Here is a 23,262-nt window from a genome sequence, read left to right as displayed (position 1 = left end):
GGAAACCCCCCAAAAGTGACCCCATTTGGGAAACTACACCCCTCGAGGAATGTATTTAGGAGTATAGTAAGCATTTTGACCCAACAGTTTTTTTGCAGCAATTTTTGGAAATAGGCCATGAAAATGAAAATCTAAATTTTTTTCAAATAAAATGTAGGATTAGCTAATTTTTTTTAAAATTTCCACAAGGACTAAAGGAGAAAAAGCACCACAACATTTGTAAAGCAATTTCTCCCGAGTAAAACTATATCCCACATGTGGTCAGAAACAGCTGTTTGGACACACGGCAGGACTTAGACGGGAAGGAGCACCATTTGGATTTTGGAATGGTTTCTGGGCGCCATGTCACATTTGCTGAGCCCCTGTAGTACTAGTACAGTGGAAACACCCCAAAAGTGACTCCATTTGGGAAACAGCACCCCCTGAGGAATCATCTAGGGGCATAGTGAGGATTTTGATCCCAAAGGTTTTTTGCTGAATTAATTAGAATTAAGATGTGAAAATGGAAAATAAAATTTTTTTCCAATAAGATTTAGTTTTAGATCAACATTTTTCATTTTCACAAGGAATAAAGAAGAAAAAGCACCCCAACATTTGTAAAGCAATTTCTCCCGAGTGCGGCAATACCCCATATGTGGTTATAATTGGCTGTTTACATATATGGGAGCTTTCAGAAGAAAAGGAGCGGTATTTAACTTTTGGAGCGTAGATTTTGCTGGAATGGTTTGCGGACGCCGTGTTGCATTTGCAAAACCCCTGATGTACCAAACAAAAGTGACCCCATTTTAGAAACTACACCCCTAAAGGCATTTATCAAGGGGTGTAGTGAGAATTTAGACTCCACAGGTGTTTTTCAGAAATTAATATGCAGTTGATGGTGCAAAGTGAAAATTGCAATTTTTCCACTGATATGCCTATTCACCACACAATATGTTGTGCCCCTAGAGAATCTTACCCCATAAATTGTTAAGCGGGTTCTCCCAGATATGGTAATGCCTTACTTGTGGACATAAATTGCTGTTTGGGCACACTGTAGGGCTAAGAAGGTAAAGAACGCCATTTTGAGCATGGATTTTGCTTGGTAGTTTTGTTTGAGTATTACTGGTATTTCAGTTTATAATGTGGGGGCATATGTAATTTGTGCGGAGTACATCAGGGCATAATAAGAGGGTATAATAATAGGGTAAATAATACAATTATCCATAGATGTGTGGTACACTGTGAAGCGATCCGTTATGCACAGGCCGGTGTCACACTGATAAACAGTTTTCTTTCTTATCCCCCTTTTGTAACACTCTGTAACTTTTGGGGACTTTTTCTCCTTTGTAGTTTGGGAAATTTTGCTGGGAAAGTTTTGTGCTGGTATAATATGGGTGCCCTCGCTTCTACCGGATGTGCTATGTCCCTTCCCTTCCTAGTTCCTAAATACTAGGGCCCTGAAACTGAAGGAATGTTCCCCTTCGGCCTGTGCATTGAGATGTTTTTTCATCACTGCATTACTAGTGGCATAACTTTTTTATTTTTCGCTTGATGGAGCTGTGTGCGGGCTTGTTTTTTGCGAGACGGGCTGTAGATTTTATTGGTACCATTTTGGAACACATACGACTTTTTGATCACTTTTTATTTCATTTTTTGGTATAGGAAATTACCAAAAACAAGCAATTCTGGAATAGTGTTTTATTGGGTTTTTTTTCGGCATCCACAGTGAGCCATAAATTGCATGTTAACTTTATTCTTCAGGTCGATACGCTTACGGCGATATAAAATTTATTTAGTTTGTTTATGTATTGCAGCTTTTGAACAATAAAATCACTTTTATTAGAAAATGATTTGTTTTCTGTGTCGCCATATTCTAAGACCCATAACTTTTTTATTTTTGCGTGCACAAAGCTGTATCAGGGATTACTTTTTTACAGGACGAATTTTCGGTTTTATTGGTACTATTTTGGAGTAAATGTGACTTTTTGCTCACTTTTTATAGCATTTTTTGGAAGGAGATGTGACCTAAAAACAAAGATTCTGGCGTTGTTTTTCATTGTTTTTCTTTTTCGGCGTTCACCGTTCGGGATAAATTACATAATAGTTTTATAGTTTGTGTCATTATGGAAGCGGCGATACCAATTATGTATAGTTTTTTTTTATATTCTACGGTTTTTGCCATAATTAAAGACTTATGGGAAAAAAGGCAGTTTAGCTTTTTTTTTACGTGAAACTTGTGTGTTTTTATTGTTTTACGACATTTTTATTTACTTTTTTTACTTGTCCCACTAGGGCACTTGAGGGCCTGATGCCCCGCTACTCTAATACACTGCACTACATACGTAGTGTCAGTTATTGCCATAGCAACCCAGCAATTGCGCCGCTGGGTTGCCGGTCGGGTTATAAACCCATCAGATGCTGCGCTCTATTGAGCGCAGCATCTGAGGGGTTAATTGGCCGGATCGGAGAATAGCTCCGGTCCTGGCAGTTACAGGAGGGTGCCAGCTGTATAATACAGCTGTCACCCCGCGGTGATGGCGCCGGCTCTGCTTCTGAGCCCGCACCATCACCGCAACCTAACTGTACTGCGGTTTGCGGGAACACCTTCCCGACAGCGCCGTATATATACTGCGGATGTCAGGAAGGGGTTAAGCAGATTATGCCTGCATTCTGAGTATACTTGGAAACACACCTGTGATCTGCTAACATCTTCCAAATGGGTGACAGCTTTTTTCTGATGTTGTGTTCTTGGTTGAATTTTCTAGTATTTAAAACCAATCTGAAAAATAAATAGGTATATGACTGCATACATAAATACAAAGTATAAGGCTATGTTCACATCTGCGTCAGCGCTCCGTTCCGACGTTACGTCGGAGCTTTCCGTCGGAATGGAAACCCTGACTGACACAAACTGAAACCATAGGTTTCCGTTTCCATCACCATTGATTTCAATGGTGACGGATCCGGTGCCAAAAACGACGGAACCCTTGCACAACGGAGACAAACTGAAACCATTGGCATTGGATCCGTCACCATTGAAATCAATGGTGATGGAAACGGAAAACTGTGGTTGCAGTTTGTGTCAGTCAGGGCTCCGTTCCGACGGAAAGATCCGACAGAACTTTGGAACGGAGCCCTGACGCACATGTGAACATAGCCTAAGGTTACATATACATGACAGTGAAAAAAAATGGCCATTAAAAACTGATCAACTGTCAGTTTTTCATGGTCGTTTTGCATCAGTGTGTCTCTAAATTTTCATCCATTTACAGTCTGTCTGTCCATTTTTAATGGCCGCTTGTCATTAGTTTTTTATGGCCATTAAAAGAAAGGATGGATTTCATTTGTCAGGTTTTTTTTTGTCCCAACCCCCAGAAATCACCACAGTGCCCATGTAGATAGTGCTGCAATGTCCCTGTAGATAGTGCCACAGTGCCCACTGTTGATAATGCCCACATAGGGCCAGTTCCCACATAGATAGTACCACAGTGCCCACATATAAAGTGACACAGTGCCCACATAAAGTGCCAGTGCCCACATAGTGCCACAGTGCCCATTGTAGATAGTGCCACATTGCCCACATAGTACCACAGTGCCCACATATAAAGTAACAGTGCCCACATATAAAGTGCCAGTGCCCACATAGTGCCACAGTGCCCATTGTAGATAGTGCCACAGAGCCCACATAGTGTCACAATGCCCATGTAGATAGCACCACAGTGTCCCCTGTAGATAGTGCCACACCCCCCATATAGCACCCGCCTGTAGACAGCACGCCACCCTATAGATAGCATCCCCCTTGTAGATACGACCCCCTCCCCTGTGGATAGTGCCACTGTAGCTCACTGTAGGAGCGGAATCCCTCTGGCAGAGGATTCCTCATAGACGGAGCCCCTGATGTCTCTGTCCATATATAAACAGTGACGTCAGGAGAGCGGAATCCACTGCAAGAGCAGACCGGGGATTCCGCTCCAGGAGTAAGATCTTGACGTCACTGTCTACATATGGATAGTGACACCGAGGGCTTCTCCAGGAGCGGAATTCCCTACCAGAGTGGGGTCTGGCCGCCGGGGATTCCACTCCTACAGGGAGCTACAGTGGCGCACTATCTACGGGGGTTGGGTGGGGGGCTTGCTATCTTCAGGCAGGGGGGTGCTATCTACATGGAGCCGTGCTAGCTACAAGACTGAAGTCCCCGGCCAGAAATCTTGCGATGCTCTGGCTGGGGATTCAATTGTTGAAAGCCTGACATCACTGTCCTTCTATGGACAGTAATGTCAAGGGCTTCCCCGGACTCAGCGCTCAAAGTAGCGAGTAGTCCTCGGCCAGGATCAGTTTTTACATTGATTGTTTCCTAAAAAACGGCCGGTAAAAACTGATCCATTGACTTCTATGGGAGCCATCTGGCAGTGAAAACGGACATGTCCTATTTTTTGACGGCCAATATTCACCGGCCGTTAAAAAGACAGCATTGTGAATACACCCATAGAACTTCATTGTTCTGAAAACGGCCGTCACACGGCCGTGTTTCACGATCGTGTGAATGAAGCCTAAGGGTACAGCCACACACAGCGTAAACTTTCCGTCCAGATTTTCTGTGTGGAAATTCCACAGCATTTTTGCAAGAGATATTGACATGCTGCTGATTTCAAATCCGCATCGCAAGTCAATTTCCGTGCTCCGTTAGGCCTGATTCAGACGAACGTGTCCATTTTGCATCCGCAGAAAACGGACTGTATTTCATGCATTTCAGTTCCGTTTAGTATCAGTGTGCTTTCCGTGTGGCATCAGTGTTCCCATTTTTTTTCTCTCATCATTTCTTTAGCAACTGGTGCATGAAAAACATGTACAGCACACAGATGTCATCCATGTGCTGTCTGTGTTTTTCACGCACCCATTGATTTCAATGGGCGATGTGGTCCGCAAAAACGGATCAAAATAGGACATGCAGTAAATAAGGCCTTACTGTGTATTTTTTTTTCCACAGCATGTGGATTAGATTTGTTGAAATCATATCAACTTTGCTGCAGCTGTAATACGCTGTGGATTTTTCACAAAGAAATCAGTTGCGTAAAATTTGCAGTTAATCCACCTCGTGTGCACATACCCTAAATGTAATTATAGATAAATTGAATGCTCAAAAGAATGCTTAGTAATAATACTTGGAGGTAACGAAAATTTCTGCAAAACTCTGCTGAATGGGAGCTGAATCACACTCACAATTCGAACAATGAAATGGTCTTTGGAATGATACATTCAGTGCTCTCACAAATAGAAATTCCATTTTCATATTGATTCATAGAAGTGGGGTCCACTTCTGACACAGGTTCCCAGAGTTGTGATAATTGGGAGTCAATGCATTCCCTTACTGTTTCCTCCACATTTAGGTCCTGAAAAATAAAATATCATGCAAAATATCATGCAAATTCAATACTGGAACACAGGTTGTAGAACAGGTAGAAAAGGTTTTAAATACTCCGCCACCCCAGCTAGAATTCTCTTCCCCAGCACAGCGGACCCCCTTCCATTTAGGTGCAAATCATCTACAGAATACAGATTGTACCCCAACGAAAAGTCAGCCCAGTGCTCTAGGAACCCAAAGCCTTCTCCTCTACACCAAGACTTCAGCCATGCATTTAACTCCCTGAGCTCCCGCTGTCTTTCCTGTGATTCGCATGGCACAGGCAGTATTCCTGAGAATACTACTTTGGAGGTCCTTCCCTTCAGCTTGAAGCCTAGTTCTTTCAAATTATTCTTAAAGGGAATGTGTTGCCAGCAAAACATGTTTTTTTTTTTTAGTTAAACAATTAGTGTGTAGGTGATTAAACATTGTTCTAATTTATTTTATTTTTTTCACGAGTCAGGAAATATTATGAATTGGATTCAATTTATAATATTTGCCAGCACTGGTCACTAGATGGAGCCATTCCCAAAATTGCAGCATTGCATGTGGTAAAGCAACCACATTGCTTTTTGCTGCAAAATTGGGTAAAAATCCCTCGCTCTAGTGAGCTCTCAGAATCCCCCCCTCCTTTATCCTGGCTAGTGCCGGGAGAAACGAGGGGTTTGAACGGTCTAACCTCCTACACTGTGTGTCGCAATTTTTTGAGCTAACACACAGTGTAGTAGGTTTACATACAGTAGTAAACACACACTGAAACACGAACATACATAGAAATAACTTACCTGCTCCAGTCGCCGCCGCTCCCTCCGGTCCATCCGCTCCGTCTGCTGCCGCTGCTCCATGTGCACAAGTTGGGAAGCCGCGACCGGAAGTAGTAATCTTACTGTCCGGCCGTGACTTCCGGTCTACAGGAAAATGGCGCCGGACGGCGCGCATTTCAAATTGAACTGTGTGGGAGCGGCGCATGCGCCGTTCCCACACAGCGGCGTACACGATAGTGGATGGAACGGGCCCCGTTCGCAGTCCCTATGGGATTGGAGCTGCCGTATTCCATGTCTGTATGTGTCGTTAATCGACACATACAGAAATGGAAAAAAAAATGGCAGCCCCCATAAGGGAAGAAAAAGTGTAAAAATAAAAAAAAGTAACACACAAACACACAAATTAATCCAAACGTTTTTAATAAAGCACTAACATCTTTAACATATTAAAAAAAATTTTTTGGTGACACTGTTCCTTTAAGGCTCCTCCACATACCATTTACTCTGTAGTTGGTACCCACATGGACCACGACAGCTGGATCATCCCAAGCCCCTCCCAGCAATTTGTCCACCCGTTCCACCACATGCCGAACCCTGGCACCAGGGAGACAGCAAACCATTTGGTTGAGGCGGTCTTGGAGGCAAATTATTCTATCCGTCTTCCTGATTATAGAATCATGCAAATATATATAGAATGGTGCAAAGTAAAAATTAAAATTTTTCCCTAGATATGCCATTTCAGTGGCAAATAGGTCGTGCCCAGATTATGCCATCCCAAAAATTATTAAAAGGGTACTCCCGGGTATGGCGATGCCATATATGTGGAAGTAAACGGCTGTTTGGGCACACTGTAGGGTTCATAGGGGAGGGAGCACCATTTGGCTTTTGGAGAGTGGATTTGCTTGGAAGTAGTTTTGTTTGAGTATTGCTGGTGTTTCCAATTATAATGTAGTGGCATATGTAAGCTGGGCAGAGTACATCAGGGGCATAGTCAGATGGTATAACAATTGGGTTAAAAAAAACCTGTAAAATAATCCATAGATGTGTGTTACACTGTGACACAATCCTTTCTGCACAGGCCAGTGTCGCACTGATAAATGTCCTTCCTTTTCAGCATTTTGGTCCACACTCCGCACCTTTGCAGTTTGGGGAATTTTGCTGGGAAGTGTTGTCCTGGTATAATATGGGTACCCTCGCTTCCAGCAGATATGTTTGGGCCCTACCCTTCCTGGTTCCTTAATTTTAGGGCCTTGATAATTCGCCTATTGAAACAGAAGAAATATTCCCCTTGGGCCTGCACAACTGAATATTTTTTCTTTCCTGGCTTATTGGAGCCTTAACTAATATTATTTTTTCATAGACATAGTGGTTTAAGGGCTGTTTTTTTGTGGGACGAGCTATAGTTTTTAGTGGTACCATTTTTGGGTACATGCGACTTTTTGATCACTTTTTATCCTATTTTTTGGGAGGCAGGGTGACCAAAGAACTGCAATTCTGGCATAGTTTTTTTTAGTTTTCTTTATACAGCCTTCACCATGCGTTATAAACTACATATTAGCTTTATTCTGCAGGTCAGTCCGATTCCGGTAATACCTAATTTATAACACTTTTTTATGTTTTACAACTTTTGGCACAATAAAATTACTTTTGTAAAAAGAATGTATTTTTTCTGTCGCCAAGTTGTGAGAACCATAACGTTTTAATTTAATCGTCGACGGAGCTGTATGAGGGCTTGTTGTTTGTGAGACGCGCTATAGTTTATATAGGTAAAATTTTTGGATACATGCAACTTTTTGATCACTTTTTATTCCAATATTTGTAGGGCAAAGTGACCAAAAAAAATAATTCTGGTATAGTTTTTTACGTTGTTTTTTTACGCCGTTCACCGTGTGGAATAAATAACATAATATTTTTATCGTTTGGGCCATTATAGAAGCGGCGATACCAAATATGTATGGTTTATTATTATTTTTCAATAATAAAGGACTTGATAAGGGAAAAGGGTGATTGTGTTTTATTTTATTACTTGAAACTTTTATTATATGTTTTAAAACGATTTGTTTTTTTGCACTTTTTTTCAAGTCCCACTAGGGGACTTGAAGGTCCAACCGTCTGATTTTTTTTTTCTAATACATTGCACTACCTATTTAGTGCAATGTATTAGATCTGTCAGTCATTCACTGACAGCAAGCCGATTGGGCTTCGCCTCCCGGCGGGGCCTGATTGGCTTCCGTAATGGCAGAGCAGGAGGCCATTGTTAGGCTTCCTGTTACCACAGCAGCATCGTCAGCCCTGATTGCATGGCAGGGCTGCCGATCTGCTAGCAACCTCTAAGATGCAGCGATAGCTGCCGATCGCTGCATCTAAAGGGTTAATGGCAGGAATCAGAGCTAGCTCTGGTTCCTGTCGTTACAGGCGGATGTCAGCTCCTGGGCCGGCGCCATCTTGCCGTTGGCTACGAAAGCCTTTCAGGCGCCACCTCCGGGCGGGGCCTGGAAAACTTCCGCGCTAGGCAGAGAGGGAGGCCAGTATTAGACCTGCGGTTGTCATTGCAGCAACCGGAGCCCCTGCAATTTCATTGATGGGGTTCTGATGAGCTGCAAACAACTTAAATGCAGCAATCGCGTTTGACCGCTGCATTTAAGGGGTTGATGGCGGGGATCGAAGCTAATATCGGTTCCCGCCATTACAGCCGGATGTCAGCTGTAATACACCGCTGACATCCGGCGATGATGGCACGGACTCAGCTTCTGAGCCGGTGTCCACCATTTGTCGTATGGATACGGCAAAGTGTGGGAAGCACTGGCTTTCCATGACGTATCCATACGGCAAATGTCGGGAAGGGGTTAAAAGAGGTCGCCGTGAAGTGGCCTTATACAGTTCAATCAAAATGTGCATAAACCTCATGTTCATGTTCAAAAAATGTTTGCTTGGCAGCAGTAGCATACTGTAAACATTGCATTTGAAGACCATGTACATTCTCTTTTTTTGCAATATAGTTTTAGTAAATGAGGTCCATGGTACCTTTTCATCAAGTATATATATTTTACCTGTGTACAGCCCACAGCAGATATATTTATAACAAGTGCTAGGTCTGAAGACTGATTTGTGTCTGTTGTCTTGTGTTCTGTCTTCTCAAGTTCAAGATGACTTTGGCCTTCTACATTATTTTCTACATTCTTTCCTAAGAATCCTCCATCTCCTTCACTCCAATCCTTAATGCAAGAATTTTGAGGGAAACTCAATAAATCATCTATGCTAGTAGTGGACTGACTCAACCTGGAATCTCCAACCTGCAATTCACATGAGCATAAAAAGTGTAAACTATACATGATATAAAATAAATAATTCTGTAAAGCACAGGCTATATAAATTCAACACAAATAAGATTTGATCAATAGCTTAGTAATTGCTTGAGTCCCATGTTCCCTCTCTTAAGAGAAGGAAGCAGCATAAACAAATTATAAGATTGGTCAATACATTAGTAAGTCTACAGCAGTGGTGGAATTATGGGGGGGGCGATGGGGGTCAGGAATTTAGGGGTCTGGGGTCTAAAGTAATGTATGAGTCGGGTCTGGGGTCTAAATTAATTTGGGGGTATGGTCTGGAGTCTGAAATAATGTAGGGATCTAGTCTGGGTTCTGAATTAATGTAGAGATTGGATATGGGTTCTGAATTAATTTAGGGGTCTGGTCTAAATTCTGAATTAAGTTAGTAGTCTGATGTTTGGAATAATTTAGGGGTTTGATCAGGGGTTTGAATTATTTAAAAAGAGTCTGGTGTTATTTAATCCTTTCATGCCGACAATCTGTAGATTCACGTCCTATTCGCATATACCCCGAGCAGCCAAGGCGTGAATCTACAGATCTCTGCTCCAGCCGGCATAGCGCTGTGAAAAGAGCTCGGAAGCCAGCTGTGTCAGTGTCCCCGGCTCCCCAGCAACCTGCTCACTAACAGCCGATTTTTCTATCACTTTTTATCACGTTTTTTTTAAGGCTGGATTCAAAGAAAACAGCAATTTTTGGATGCTTTTTAAGACGTTCACCGTGCAGGTTAAATGATGTAATAAGTTTATAGTTGGGGTCGTTACGGACGCGGTGATACCAAATATGTGTAACTTTTTTATTTTATTTTGTTTTTTAATAATAAAGCAGTTTGTATGGGGGAAAAGTGGGTTTTTCATTTTTTTTTTCTCCACTTTTTATTAAACTTTTTTTAAATCTTTTTTACTAGTCCCACTAGGGGACTTCACTATGCGATCCTCCGATCGCATTTATAATATTTCTGTATTGCAGTGTATAATGCCTGTCAGTGTAAAACGGACAGGCATCTGCTAGGTCATGTTAGAGGCCGTGTGTTAGTGGGATGAGAGGGAGCACCCTCCCTCTCTCCAAAACCACACAGATGCGGCGATCTGAGGGGTTAAACCGGTGAGATCAATACTAATATCGATCTCACCCGGTCGAGCAGGGATGCCCCCAGCTCTCAGCTACCTCTTGCAGCTGGGAGCAGGGAGATTTAACGGCTCCCTGCTCTGTTTATTTATTCTGATGTAGCGCCATAAAAAGGCTATTGCATCGGAATAAAGCCCGTTAGTGGCCGCCGTAAAAACACTATGGGGCAGTCACTAACGGGTTAACCAATCATGGTGATCTCTGAAAAGTTTGTTTACAAACAAACTTTTCGTGCTTGTCATCTCCTGTCAGCCTCATTCACTCTGACACAGCGTTTTAGAGAGAAGGAGACTGATCGGGACAAGACAGAAGAAAAGTGAAAAAGACATACATACATACAATTGTATATATACATATACAGTATATATATATATATATATATATATACACACACACTATATATATATATATATATACACACACAATATATATATATATATACACACAATTGTATGTAACAGTATATATATATATATATATATATATATATACATTTACAAAGTATATAGAAACTATATACTTTGTATTCCCTGTGCCCCTTCGTTTTAGAACAGGCAGGCAGGAATAGTAGGTTAGTTAGCTTGATAACAAATTGTTAGTTAGTTAATTAGTTAATTAATTCATACATTAACTATTTAGTGCAATTTAATAATTTTTTTCACAATTAATTTCTTTTAATTTGTTCTGAGGAGTGATCTGTAGTGCAGTTTGGCGAGTAAATCGCAATTCAATATACGTGAACAGTTATAAAAAAAAAAAAAGAGGTGTTTTTATCAATTATTAGCGTGAACTTAAAAAGCAAAAAAATATAACCAAAATAAAATTATAATTTTTTTTTCCACTTTTTCCATCAATTGTTTGTAATATAAAATATGTGTTGCATATGTAGTAGAACTATATCTTTTTTTAAAGTGTGATTTGTTCTTAAAAAAAAAATAAAAAAAAAATTGTTAAGATATTGAAAGTAGTTTAACAGTTATGACAGTTTAAAAGTATGTATGCCAAAACGTTAAATTTAGGCCTGGGCATTGAGGCATCGATGACCCTTGGTCCTCAAAGGGTTAAAGGCTATGGGGACGATGGCGGCAGTAATTTAGGGTTCTGGGATCTAAAGTGATGTAGAGGTCAAGTCTGGGGTCTGAATTAATCTAGTGGTTTGGTCTTGGGTCAGAATTAATTTAGGGGTCTGGCCTGGATTCTGAATTAATTTAGTGCTTTGGTGTCTAGATTAATTTACGCCTCATGCGCCGGCCGAGTCCCGTCAGTAATCCGAGGAAAGATAGAACATGTCCCTCGGATCAGAGACTCGGATCATTTTTCACTGACCCGATTCACCCACTAAGGTGAAGACTATCGGGTTGCCACTCGGATGCTGTCAAAAACGGACCGAGTGGCACAACGGTCGTGTGCATGAGGAGTTAGGGTTTTGGTCTGGGGTCTGAAATAATTTAGGGGTCTGGTCTGGGACTTTTTTACCTGTGTACAGCCCACAGCAGATTCATTTACAACAAGTTCTACGTCTGAGGACTGAATTGTGTCTGTTGTCTTGTGTTCGGTCTTCTCAAGTTCAAGATGACTTTGGCCTTCTACATTATTTTCTAGATTCCTTCCTAGGAATCCCCCATCACTTTCACTCCAATCCTTAATGCAAGAATTTTCGGGGGAACTCAATAAATCATCTACGCTAGTAGTGAACTGACTCAACCTGGAATCTTCAACCTGCAATTGGCATAAGCGTAAAAAGTGTAAACTATATACAATATAAAAGAAAATTTTCTGAAAAGCACAGGCTATACAAGTTCAACACTAAATAAATTTGATCATTTATTCAAGGGGTTGTCCACTTTTTATTTTTTTCATTGATTTATTTATAGGAGGAAACCATGCAGTTTTCTAATATGCATGTATTAGAAATCCTGCTCACAAACCTTTTTTTCCTTATACTCGGCAGCACAATACAAATGGGGTTGTCTTGCCTCCTGGCTACTAGGACAGAAGAAAAAAAAGACACATACGTGGTTAATCAATTAAATAATAATCCACTTAACCAGCATAGCTAGGGTATATAGTAAGGCCTGAGAAACTAACCACTTGTATTTTTATCTTCTGTACTACAGGACACTATATAGTTTAATTGATTTAACATGTTTTTATACATTCTGCTTCCTGGCTTTGGAGTGTGTGCTTTATTAAGCAGAGGTTTAACACCTATATATACTCTTAGGGTGTTCTTCTTATATATCCTCGAGTGTTTAATGCGTCTCCCCGGCTAGCAGGCCGGTTTTTCGTTGGATCCGTCCTCCATGATGCAAGCGCACGCTGTGTTGCTGCCTTATCTCTCATGTCCGGCAGTCGGCTCCTTTCTGGGGGCAGAGTTGTGTTTCCCTGTGTTTCTATTGGCTGTGCTGACAGCAGGTAGTTCTATCGCACGGCGAGAGTGCTGTTCTGCGCATGTACGAGACCGGATGAAGTATCACATTCCCTTCTTGTATAAAACGGCACCAGTTTGAGATGTCAGTGCAGCACTTTGCCGGGCAGCCGCTCTTTGAGGCAGTTATGGTAGCATTTTCTACCCTAGGCTTCTGACCGACGCACTGGTTTATGTATAGAGCTTTGTAAGTGTCACGGAGCGGGGTGTGGACCCACTGGGCCATACCGCGTAGCGGGTTAGCTGCTGGCTAACAAGGTACAAAACAATGTCTATAGTTCAGAACGGGTACCTGAGACAATGTAGACAGTAGCGGAAGCACGACTTGACTTTCACAGCAGGTGGCACCGTGGATGCAGCAGAAGACACGACTTGACTTTCTCAGTAGATACGATAGCACAGGATATAGGGTAAAGGCAGCAAGAACGGGTAACACTGGGAATTAGGAAACACTGGGAGACCATTTGCAAGACAAACTTAGGTATACAACAACGCACAGGTGAGGAACAAGTGGGCAGAGCCCCTTTTTATAGTCCAGCAGCCATTTGGGCTAATTATTGGTTGGTGACAGCTGGACGTGTACTGGCCCTTTAAGGCCGTGCACGCGTGCGCCTTGTGGGAAACAGTCCAAGGACCCGGAAGTGAGTGCCGGCGTCTCCCTGGAGGGAGCTGACGCCAAGAAGACAGGAGTCCATGGCCAGGGCCGTCAGAGGGTAAGTCCGAACGACGGCCCCCGGCCATAGACGTTACAGTATCCCCCCTCTTACGCCCCCTCCACTTCGGACCAGAGCGGGAGAGAAACTTCTTCACGAGGACGGAACCATCGATGTTCTCCTCTGGCTCCCAAGACCTCTCCTCTGGACCAAATCCCCTCCAATCCACCAAATAAAACGTCCTTCCTCCCACTTTCTTGGTGGCCAGGATCTCCCTCACTTCGAAAGTTCCAGATGAACCGCCAGGAGCCACTGCGGAACTAGGAATCCTGGAGTTGCGGTTCAGGACCCCGGGTTTCAGCAAGGAGACATGGAAGGAGTTATGGATCTTGAGGGTAGGAGGCAGTCGAAGCTTGTATGACACAGGATTGATCTGTAGCAGAATCTCGAAGGGTCCAAGGAACCTGGGAGCAAACTTGCTAGATGGCACCCTCAACTGGATATTCCTGGAAGACAGCCAGACCTTTGTACCTGGAAGAAACTGGGGAGGTTCTCGTCTTCTAGTGTCTGCTTTTCTCTTCATGCGGTCCACCGCCAGCAGAATAGAAGATCGTGTCTGCTGCCATATCTGCAGAAAGTCCCTGAACGTAGAGTCGGCTGCAGACACCTGGGACATAGTAGAGCCAGGCAGGGGTATTTGAGGATGTTGGCCGTAGACTATGAAGAATGGACTGGAGGTGGTGGACTCACCGGTATGGTTATTATAGGAGAACTCCGCCCATGTGAGCAGCTGCACCCAGTCATCATGTTGTCTGGAGACAAAGTGTCGCAGATAGTTCTCCATAATTTGGTTAACCCTTTCGACTTGTCCATTGGACTGAGGATGATTAGCTGAGGAGAAGTCCAACTTCACACCGAGTAGGCCGCAGAGTGCTCTCCAGAACTTTGAGGTGAACTGGACCCCTTGATCCGAGACAATATGCAGGGGCAAGCTGTGCAGACGGAAGATGTGTTGTATGAAGAGATCGGCCAGTCGATCAGCAGAAGGCAGGCCAGTCAGGGGAACAAAATGAGCAATTTTAGAAAAAGGATCCACCAGCAGCCAGATCACACTGCATCCCGCAGAGAGAGGCAGATCTGTGACAAAGTCCATAGCAATATGCCGCCAGGGGACATTGGGCACAGGCAGTGGTTGGAGCAGACCGGCTGGTGTGGAGTGGGCAACTTTGTTTGCTGCACACACCGTACAGGAGGAGACAAAGTCCATAACGTCTTTGGGCAGCGTCGGCCACCAGAACTGACGGCCAATTAGGTCTCGGGTCTTACGGGTACCCGTGTGACCTGCCAGCTTGGAACTGTGACCCCAGCAAAGGATTCTTCCTCGGTCAGCCAGACATACAAAAGTTCTTCCCGGAGGAATGTCTTTAACCTGCAGAGGGTTAACAGAGTAGATGCGGGAAGGATCGATAATATTCTGTGGAGACTCCACAGTGTCATCTGTCTCAAATGACCTAGATAAGGCATCGGCCCTCACATTCTTGTCGGCAGGTCGGTAGTGGAGTTCGAACCGGAACCGTGCAAAAAACAATGACCACCTGGCTTGACGAGGATTCAGCCGTTAAGCCGTCTGTAGGTAGGTCAGGTTCTTGTGGTCCGTGAAGACCAGGATAGGATGAGCTGCACCTTCCAGCAGGTGTCTCCACTCCTGCAGGGCAAGCTTGATGGCCAGTAACTCCCGATCTCCAATCGAGTAGTTGCGCTCTGCGGGAGAAAACAGCTTGGAGTACTAACCACATACCACATTCATGCCCTTCGAACCTTTCTGGAACAACAGTGCACCAGCACCAAGAGAGGAAGCGTCCACCTCCAATGAAAACTGTAGGGATACATCAGGATGATGAAAAATAGAGGCTGACGTGAAGGCCTTTTTTAAGGTTTTAAATACGACTTCCGCCTCTGGAGTCGATACCTTGGCATTCATACCCTTTTTAGTGAGGGTAGAGATGGGGGCTGTCAAAGAAGAGAAGTTGGGAATGGACAGTCTGTAGAAGTTGGTGAATCCCAGGAAGCGTTGTATGGCCCTTAAGCCTTGGGGACGTGGCCACTCCAGGACAGCCTTGACCTTCTCAGGGTCCATTTTGAGACCCTGATCAGAGATGATATAGCCCAGGAAGGGTAGAGACTTCTCTTGGAATACGCACTTCTCCAACTTGGCGTAAGGCTGGATTCACACGAGCGTGGTGTTTTTGCGCACGCAAAAACGCGGCGTTTTGCCTGCGCAAAAGCCACTTAACAGCTCCGTGTGGCAGCAGCATATGATGCGCGGTTGCGTGCTTTTCGCGCAGCCACCATCATTATGACACTCCATTTGGATGTTTGTAAACAGAAAAGCACGTGGTGCTTTTCTGTTTTCATTCATCCTTTTCACCGCTGTTGTGCGAATCACGCAGTTCGCACGGAAGTGCTTCCGTGCGGCATGCGTTTTTTCACGCACCCATTGACTTCAATGGGTGCGTGATTCGCACAAAACGCCCAAAGAACGGACATGTCGTGACTTTTTATTAGCGGACTCACGCTGAGTAAAAATCACGCACATGTCTGCACGGCCCCATAGACTAATATAGGTCCGTGCAACGCGCGTGAGAAATCACGTGCGTTGCAAGGACGTAATTCCCGTTCGTCTGAATAAAGCCTAAAGATGATTCTCCCTTAATCGAAGCAACTCCTCGCAGACATGACCCTGATGAGTCGCAAGATCTGGGGAAAAAAATCAAGATATCATACACCACAACACAGACATAGAGGAGATCACAAAAAATGGCACTGACAAATTCTTAAAATACTGCGGAGGCGTTACACAGGCCGAAGGGCATGACCAAATATTCGTAGTGTCCATCACGTGTGTTAAATGCAGTCTGCAAATTTCTTCGCCCCCCCTGTATGCGATCAAAAAGTTCCGAAATCAACGACAATGAGTACCTGTTCTTCACCGTGATCTGGTTGAGGCCTTGGTAGTTAATGTAGGGTCGAAGGGATCCATTCTTTTTGACAAAGAAAAACCCAGCTCCGGCCGGGGATGAAGATTTTTGTATGAAACCCATCTCCAGATTCTCTTTAATGTAGGCTGACATAGACTGGGTCTCTGGCAAGGAGAGAGGGTATACTCTACCGCGAGGAGGGGACGAATCAGGAACCAAGTCGATAGGACAATCGTATGCTCGATGTGGTGGCAATGTCTCTGCTTCCTTTTTGTTGAAGACATCAGCGAACTGAGAATAACAAGGAGGCAGCCCTGCCAATGACTGATGCGGAGAAGGCTGGGAGGGATGGACATGCACCAGACAGCGGTCGAGACACTTGGGACCCCACTGGAGAACCTCTCCGGAGTTCCAATCCAGGACTGGGGCGTGTAGACAGAGCCAAGGCAAACCCAGCAGCACGGGGTTGACGGCCTTGGACAGGACATACAGGGAGATGAGCTCAGAACGAAGAGCTCCCACTTGAAGTCTTAATGGCTTGGTCACCGGCAACACTGGGTCAGGCAAAGGTAGTCCATCTACCGAGGCAACGATCAACGGTCTCTCCAGCAAAACAGTGGGCAATTGAAGAAGATCCACAAGGTCTTGGCGGATGAAATTGGCTGCGGAGCCAGAGTCCAGGTAGGCAGAGACTGGATGAGGTCTCTCGCCAGCGACGATGGTCACAGGAATGAACAGTTTGGAAGAGAGTTCTCTATTAAACGCCGTAACGCCCAGGGTTGTCTCTCCAACCAATCCCAGGCTTTGGGGTTTCTTTGGCCTCTGGGAACACAGACGCAGAACATGGCCAGCAAGGCCGCAGTATAGACAGAGTCCAGAGGTGCGCCTGCAGTGTTTTTCTTGAACGGACAGTTTAAGCCGATCCACCTGCATCGTAACCTCGGGCGCAGCAGAAAAACAAGGCAAGAGGGGTAGCTGGAAGTTGGGCACCAGTCTAGGAAGCGGTCTCTCCTGTAGAATCTCTTGAGATCTCTCCCTGAGCCTTATGTCCACTCGAGTAGCCAGTAGAATCAGGTCGTTCAAGGCAGCTGGGAGATCTCGAGCAGCAAGTTCGTCCTTGATCTCAGGGGATAGGCCATGCCAGAAGGATGCTACCAAGGCCTCATTGTTCCAGGACAATTCTCCTTCCAGAGTCCGGAACTGGATGGTGTATTCGCCCATGGAGACGTACTCCTGGCGTAAGTTAAAGATAGCAGTGGCTGCCGACGAGACTCGTCCAGGCTCCTCAAATACGGAACGGAACAACCGCACGAACCCCTGGAAGTCTCGGGTCTCGAGTCCCTGTCGTTCCCAGATTGGATTCGCCCACGCCAGGGCCTTGCTGGCAAGTAGAGATATAATGAAGGCGATCCTGGCTCCATCCGAAGGGAATGCTCGGGCGTGCAGAGTGAAGTGGATATGGCATTGATTCAGATACCCCCTGCACAAACTTGCGTCTCCATAGAACCGAGGTGGCCATGGCAGCGAGAACCGAGGGTCCGGACTGGAACTGCCAGGAGGTGTAGAAGGAGGGTCGATCGGAGGAGCTTGAATAGGAGCAGTGGAGGAAATAGCTAGCGCCCCTAGCTGCTGTGCCATGCAGTCTACTGCCACAAGGAGTTGATCCTGTCGTGCTTGCAGATCCTGCAGGTACGCCTGCATGGCTTGGGAAGATGACAGGCCCTTGACTTGGCCAGCGGGGTCCATGGCCTGAGCGTACTGTCACGGAGCGGGGTGCGGACCCACTGGGCCGTACCGCGTAGCGGGGTAGCAGCTGGCCAACAAGGTACAAAACAATGTCTATAGTTCAGAACGGGTATCTGAGGCAATGTAGACAGTAGCACGACTTGACTTTCACAGCAGGTGGCACCGTGGATACAGCGGAAGACATGACTTGACTTTCTCAGTAGATACGATAGAACCGGATACAGGGTACAGGCAGCAGGAACGGGTAACACTGGGAACTAGGAAACACTGGGAGACCATTTGCAAGACAAACTTAGGTATACAACAACGCACAGGCGAGGAACAAGTGGGCAGAGCCCCTTTTTATAGTCCAGCAGCCATTTGGGCTAATTATTGGTTGGTGACAGCTGGACACGTACTGGCCCTCACCTACAGGGGGCAGGGTGGCATAATCTACAGGGGGCTGGGAGACAGTCCGAGGACACGGAAGTGAGTGCCGGCGTCTCCCTGGAGGGAGCTGACGCCGAGAAGACAGATGTCCATGGCCGGCGCCGTCAGAGGGTAAGTCTGAACGATGGCCCCTGGCCATAGACGTTACAGTAAGCCATTATAGGATACCCTAAGGCCTCATTCACACGACACGGTCCGAGTGTCGGCCGATAAAATCAGCTGTTTTGGGCCGTTTTTCCCGGCCGGTTTGCATCCGTTTTGCATCCGTTCTGATACCGTTCCGGGCCGTTTTGCCGTTTTTAACGGGCGATTTTGACCCATTTTGCAGCCGTTTTTTTCCCTGTCCGTTTTAAAATCGGATGAATTTCATTTAAATTTGTTGCCACACACAGCTCTCTGTAGATAATGCCACCCAGCCCCCTGTTGGTAATGCCACCCAGTCCCTGAAGGTAATGCCACCTAGCCCACTGCAGGTAATGCCACCCAGCCCCCTGCAGGTAATGCCACCCAGCCCCCTGCAGGTAATGCCACCCAGCCCCCTGCAGGTAATGCCACACAGCCCCCTGTAGGTGATGCCACCCAGTCCACTGTATGTGATGCCACCCAGTCAGGACAGCTTAGTCACTGGATTCTCCTGGAGAGGAATCCCCTGCCACAGGGTCGGGGATTCCGCTTCTGAAATGAGTGACGTCACTGTGTCCATATATGGACAGTGTAGTCACTCTCTTCTCCTGTAGCGGAATCCCCGGCCATAGAGTCGGGGATTCTGCTACAGAAGTGAGTGACGTCGCTGTGTCCATATATGGACAGTGTAGTCACTCACTTCTCCTGTAGCGGACGGGGATTGGGGATTCAGACTCCTACAGGGAGCAAAAAAAGACCCTCCTCCTCCTCACATGCACTCTGCACTGTGAGGAGGAGGAGGAGAGAGAGCGCGAGCGACGGAATACATGGCCATCACTCGGGACACATTCCGGTGATGGCCGTGTATTACCCGGCCCCATAGACTTCTATGGGAGCCGGGCGGCCGGGTAAACGGCCGAAAACAGGGCATGTCCCATTTTTTGACGGCCAGGTTTCCCGGGCCGTCAAAAAATCGGTCGTGTGAATAGCCCCATTAGGGGTCTATTGTTCCTACTGCAGCCGGGTGACGGCCGATTTATGAACGGCCGTCACCCGGCCGGGAAACCCTATCGTGTGAATAAGGGCTAATGTTTCCTATTTGTTTCTACTAGATGTCCAGGCGCTCTGGTGGTAAAAGAAAACGTAAAAGTAAACACAATGTTTTAAATGCCTACAGCTATTACCTGAGGATTTAGAGTTTGACTTATGCTCTAGATGCAGTCCTCCCGAGGATCCCTCCTTGGGCTCAGAAGCCAGGGAATTTTTTTCATGGCTTAAGACTAATTTTTCTCAAGCCTTCCAGGAAGTAACTTTTTCACATACAAAGAGACGTTTTCATAAAGTAACAAGGAGAATTTCATCTTCAGATGAGTCCCCTGGACCATCTGCCCCATGGTCTGAGAGGGAATTATTGTCTTAGGACTCAGATAGCTCCTTAGAAGAAGACTGACATTTTTCATAAAGATAAAGTTAACTCTCTGGTAAAATTGGTGAAACAGACCGTTGAAACGGATAACCTTAGAGAATGCAGTTCAAAGAAGGAGAGACTCTTCTATGTTCCCAAAAGCAAGTCGGGAGTACTCCCTCACCATCCCATTCTAGACGATCTCTTAAAATCAGATTGGAAGAAACCAGAAAAGAGTGTGGATCCGAGGGCTAGGTTTAAGTCTGTCTATGAGATCCAAGTACATCTCAGGAATGGCAGGATCCTCCTAAAGTAGATTTAGCAGTTGCACGTTTGTCCATGAGATCTGTTTTTCCTGTGCCGCATGACGTCATCCATAGAAGCAGTCTCCTGGACCAGAATACACTTCGGAAGTCTCCAGTCATATATTCTGTGCAAGTGGAACAGACATCACCAATCTCTGGGCAAAACAGTAAAGATTCTTCCAAAAACCACAATAGACTTGAGGTGGTGGCTCAAGAAAAAGATTCTCAGCTCAGGAAGATCTCTGGTCCCCCTTGTCCAGACAGTGGTGACCACAGATGCTTCAGCATTCGGCTGGGGAGTTCATCTCGGTTCCCTTTGGATACAGAACAATTGGTCTCCCATGGAGAGAGCAGTCTCATCCAACTTGAGAGAGCTCAGGGCGGTGAAATTAGCCCTTCAATATTTCCAGCCTCTCCTCAAAGGGAATGCTGTACTTATTCAGTCCGACAACTCTCCCACAGTTGTCTACATAAAGAAACAAGTGGGAACCAAGAGTCAGCTTCTATTGAAGGAATGCAGGAACATCATGGCATGGGCAGAGAAGAATGTGGCAGATCTGTCAGCCGTACATATCAGAAAGGTCCTCAACCAGCAGATTGGTTGAGCAGGAATTCTCTCCTACCAGGGGAATGGAGTTTAAATCGAGGAGTTTACCACAGGACCATCTCCCGTTGGGGGAATCCTTCCATAGACATACTGGCCACGAGGAACAATAGGAAGACATCGAGATGTGCATTTTTCAACTGTCTGGGCTTCCCAACGTTTCTAGACGGTCTCTCAGTTTCCTGGAAAGCAGAGTTCATTTATATTTTTCCTCCCATACCTCTGGACCAGGGAAGTCCTTAAGAAGATCTAGGAGGAACAAGTAGAAGTCATTCTAAGAGCCCCCTTTTGGCCCAGGAGGGTATGCTTCTTCCCTCTCTTATTAAATTTTTAGAGGGGAGAATATTGGTGACCACCAATCCAACAGGACCTTCTCAGTCAGAACGGTTTTCACCACCAAGACATAAAATTCCTTCATCTTACGGCCTGGATATTGAGAGGTCACTATTAGCAGATAAAGGGCTGTCAGAGGAGGTCATCCAGACCCTATTGTCATCCAGGAGACCTACAACCATTAATGCATATGGCAGAATTTGGAAGATTTTTAATGAATGGTGTCATCAAAAATATATATCCTTTATCTCTGTTCCTGTGATTTTACAGTTTCTCCAGGATCGGTTTTCCAGTGGTTCAAAGCTCAACACCTTGAAATCAAATTTTTCAGCCATTAACGCACATCGGAAAGTCTGTTCTCCATTCATTATCTAATCCGAAGATTTTTTTTGTGCAGTTAAAAATTTGAGGCCCCCGCTAGGTCTCCTTTCTCTTCCTGGGATTTATCTATGGTCCTTAACCACCTTGCAGGGACACCATTTTAGCCTCTGTCCTAAGACTATTTAAAATTAGTCTCCTGTAAATTCTTACTGTTGGTCGCTATCTCTTCAGCAAAGAGGGTGGCAGAACTTCATTCTCCATCATGTAGAGAATCATATTTGAGGATTCTTCCGCATTGCCTCATTATACGAACTGTACCATATTTCTTACCAAAAGTCTCTTCTGATTATAACATCAATCAGTTACCCATCTTTTTTCCACATCCACAAAGTAAAGAACAGGAAAGACTGCATCTTCTCGACGTAAAGAGAGCTGTTACTACTTACCTAGAGAGAACACAAGACTTCTGGGATTATGATATGTTATTTGTTCAATTCCAAGGCAAAAATAGAGGCAAAAAGGCCAGTAAATCCTCACTGGCTAGATGGATTAAAGACACTATTTCCCAATGTTATTCCTCCGAAGGTCACCCGCTTCCAGCAAACATCAGTGCTCACTCTACTCGTTCTACCGCTACTTCATGGGCAAAAATGAATTATGTATGTTTTGACCAGATTTGCAGAGCCACAACATGGGCCTCTTCAACATTTGCAAACCACTATAGGCTGGACATTCCTGCCTCTATAGATGCAGCCTTTGGCAGACATGTGCTTGAAGCAGTTGTTTCGTTGTTTCTCCCCCCTCCCTTAATATTGCTTCTTAAATCCCATTTGTACTGTTCTGCCGAGTATGATAAGGAAAGCTAAAATTGTCTTACCCGTATATTTCCTTTCCTTGAATCCAAAGGCAGCACAACTTTCCCACCCTTAAGTTTTATTGCTACATACTTACACAAGTGGTTAGTTTATCAGGCCTTACTATATAACCTAGCTATGCTATTTAAGTGGATTATTGCTTAACCACTGATGTGTTTTTTCCTTCTGTCCTAGTAGCCAGGAGGCAAGACATACCCATTTATATTGTGCTGTCTTTGGATTCAAGGAAAGGAAAATTATGGGTAAGACAATTTTAGCTATATCAGTACAGTGTCATCTATCTAAAAAAATAAATAAATGGTATAGCCCACATATTAGTCCATAGTAATGCATCCATAGGATAACTGAATGGACTAAAGAAGGCATCAGTCCTGTGACCCACACATTATGTGACAACTGGCATTCAGCCAAAACTGTCCAGGTATCTAACAAGTTAATAGTTTTTTTTTTTATCATTTGTTTTT

General features: G+C 44.9%; 1 protein-coding gene across 4 annotated transcripts in view; it reads right to left on the bottom strand.

The window, feature by feature from the left end:
• BRD8 (bromodomain containing 8) overlaps positions 1 to 23,262 on the bottom strand; it is a 115,682-nt gene that overhangs the window by 39,689 nt on the left and 52,731 nt on the right. For all 4 annotated transcript variants that reach the window (XM_075856747.1, XM_075856748.1, XM_075856749.1 and 1 more), the window contains 4 exons: positions 12,075 to 12,317; positions 9,195 to 9,437; positions 5,200 to 5,369; positions 2,672 to 2,758 (listed from right to left, as the gene is read on the bottom strand). In XM_075856747.1, coding sequence (XP_075712862.1) covers positions 2,672 to 2,758; positions 5,200 to 5,369; positions 9,195 to 9,437; positions 12,075 to 12,317 — 743 coding nt within the window. The remainder of the gene's footprint in view (positions 1 to 2,671; positions 2,759 to 5,199; positions 5,370 to 9,194; positions 9,438 to 12,074; positions 12,318 to 23,262) is intronic.

The sequence above is a fragment of the Rhinoderma darwinii genome, chromosome 3 (assembly GCF_050947455.1).
Source record: "Rhinoderma darwinii isolate aRhiDar2 chromosome 3, aRhiDar2.hap1, whole genome shotgun sequence".
Lineage (NCBI taxonomy): Eukaryota > Metazoa > Chordata > Amphibia > Anura > Rhinodermatidae > Rhinoderma > Rhinoderma darwinii.
This window is presented reverse-complemented; position numbering and strand designations above follow the sequence as displayed.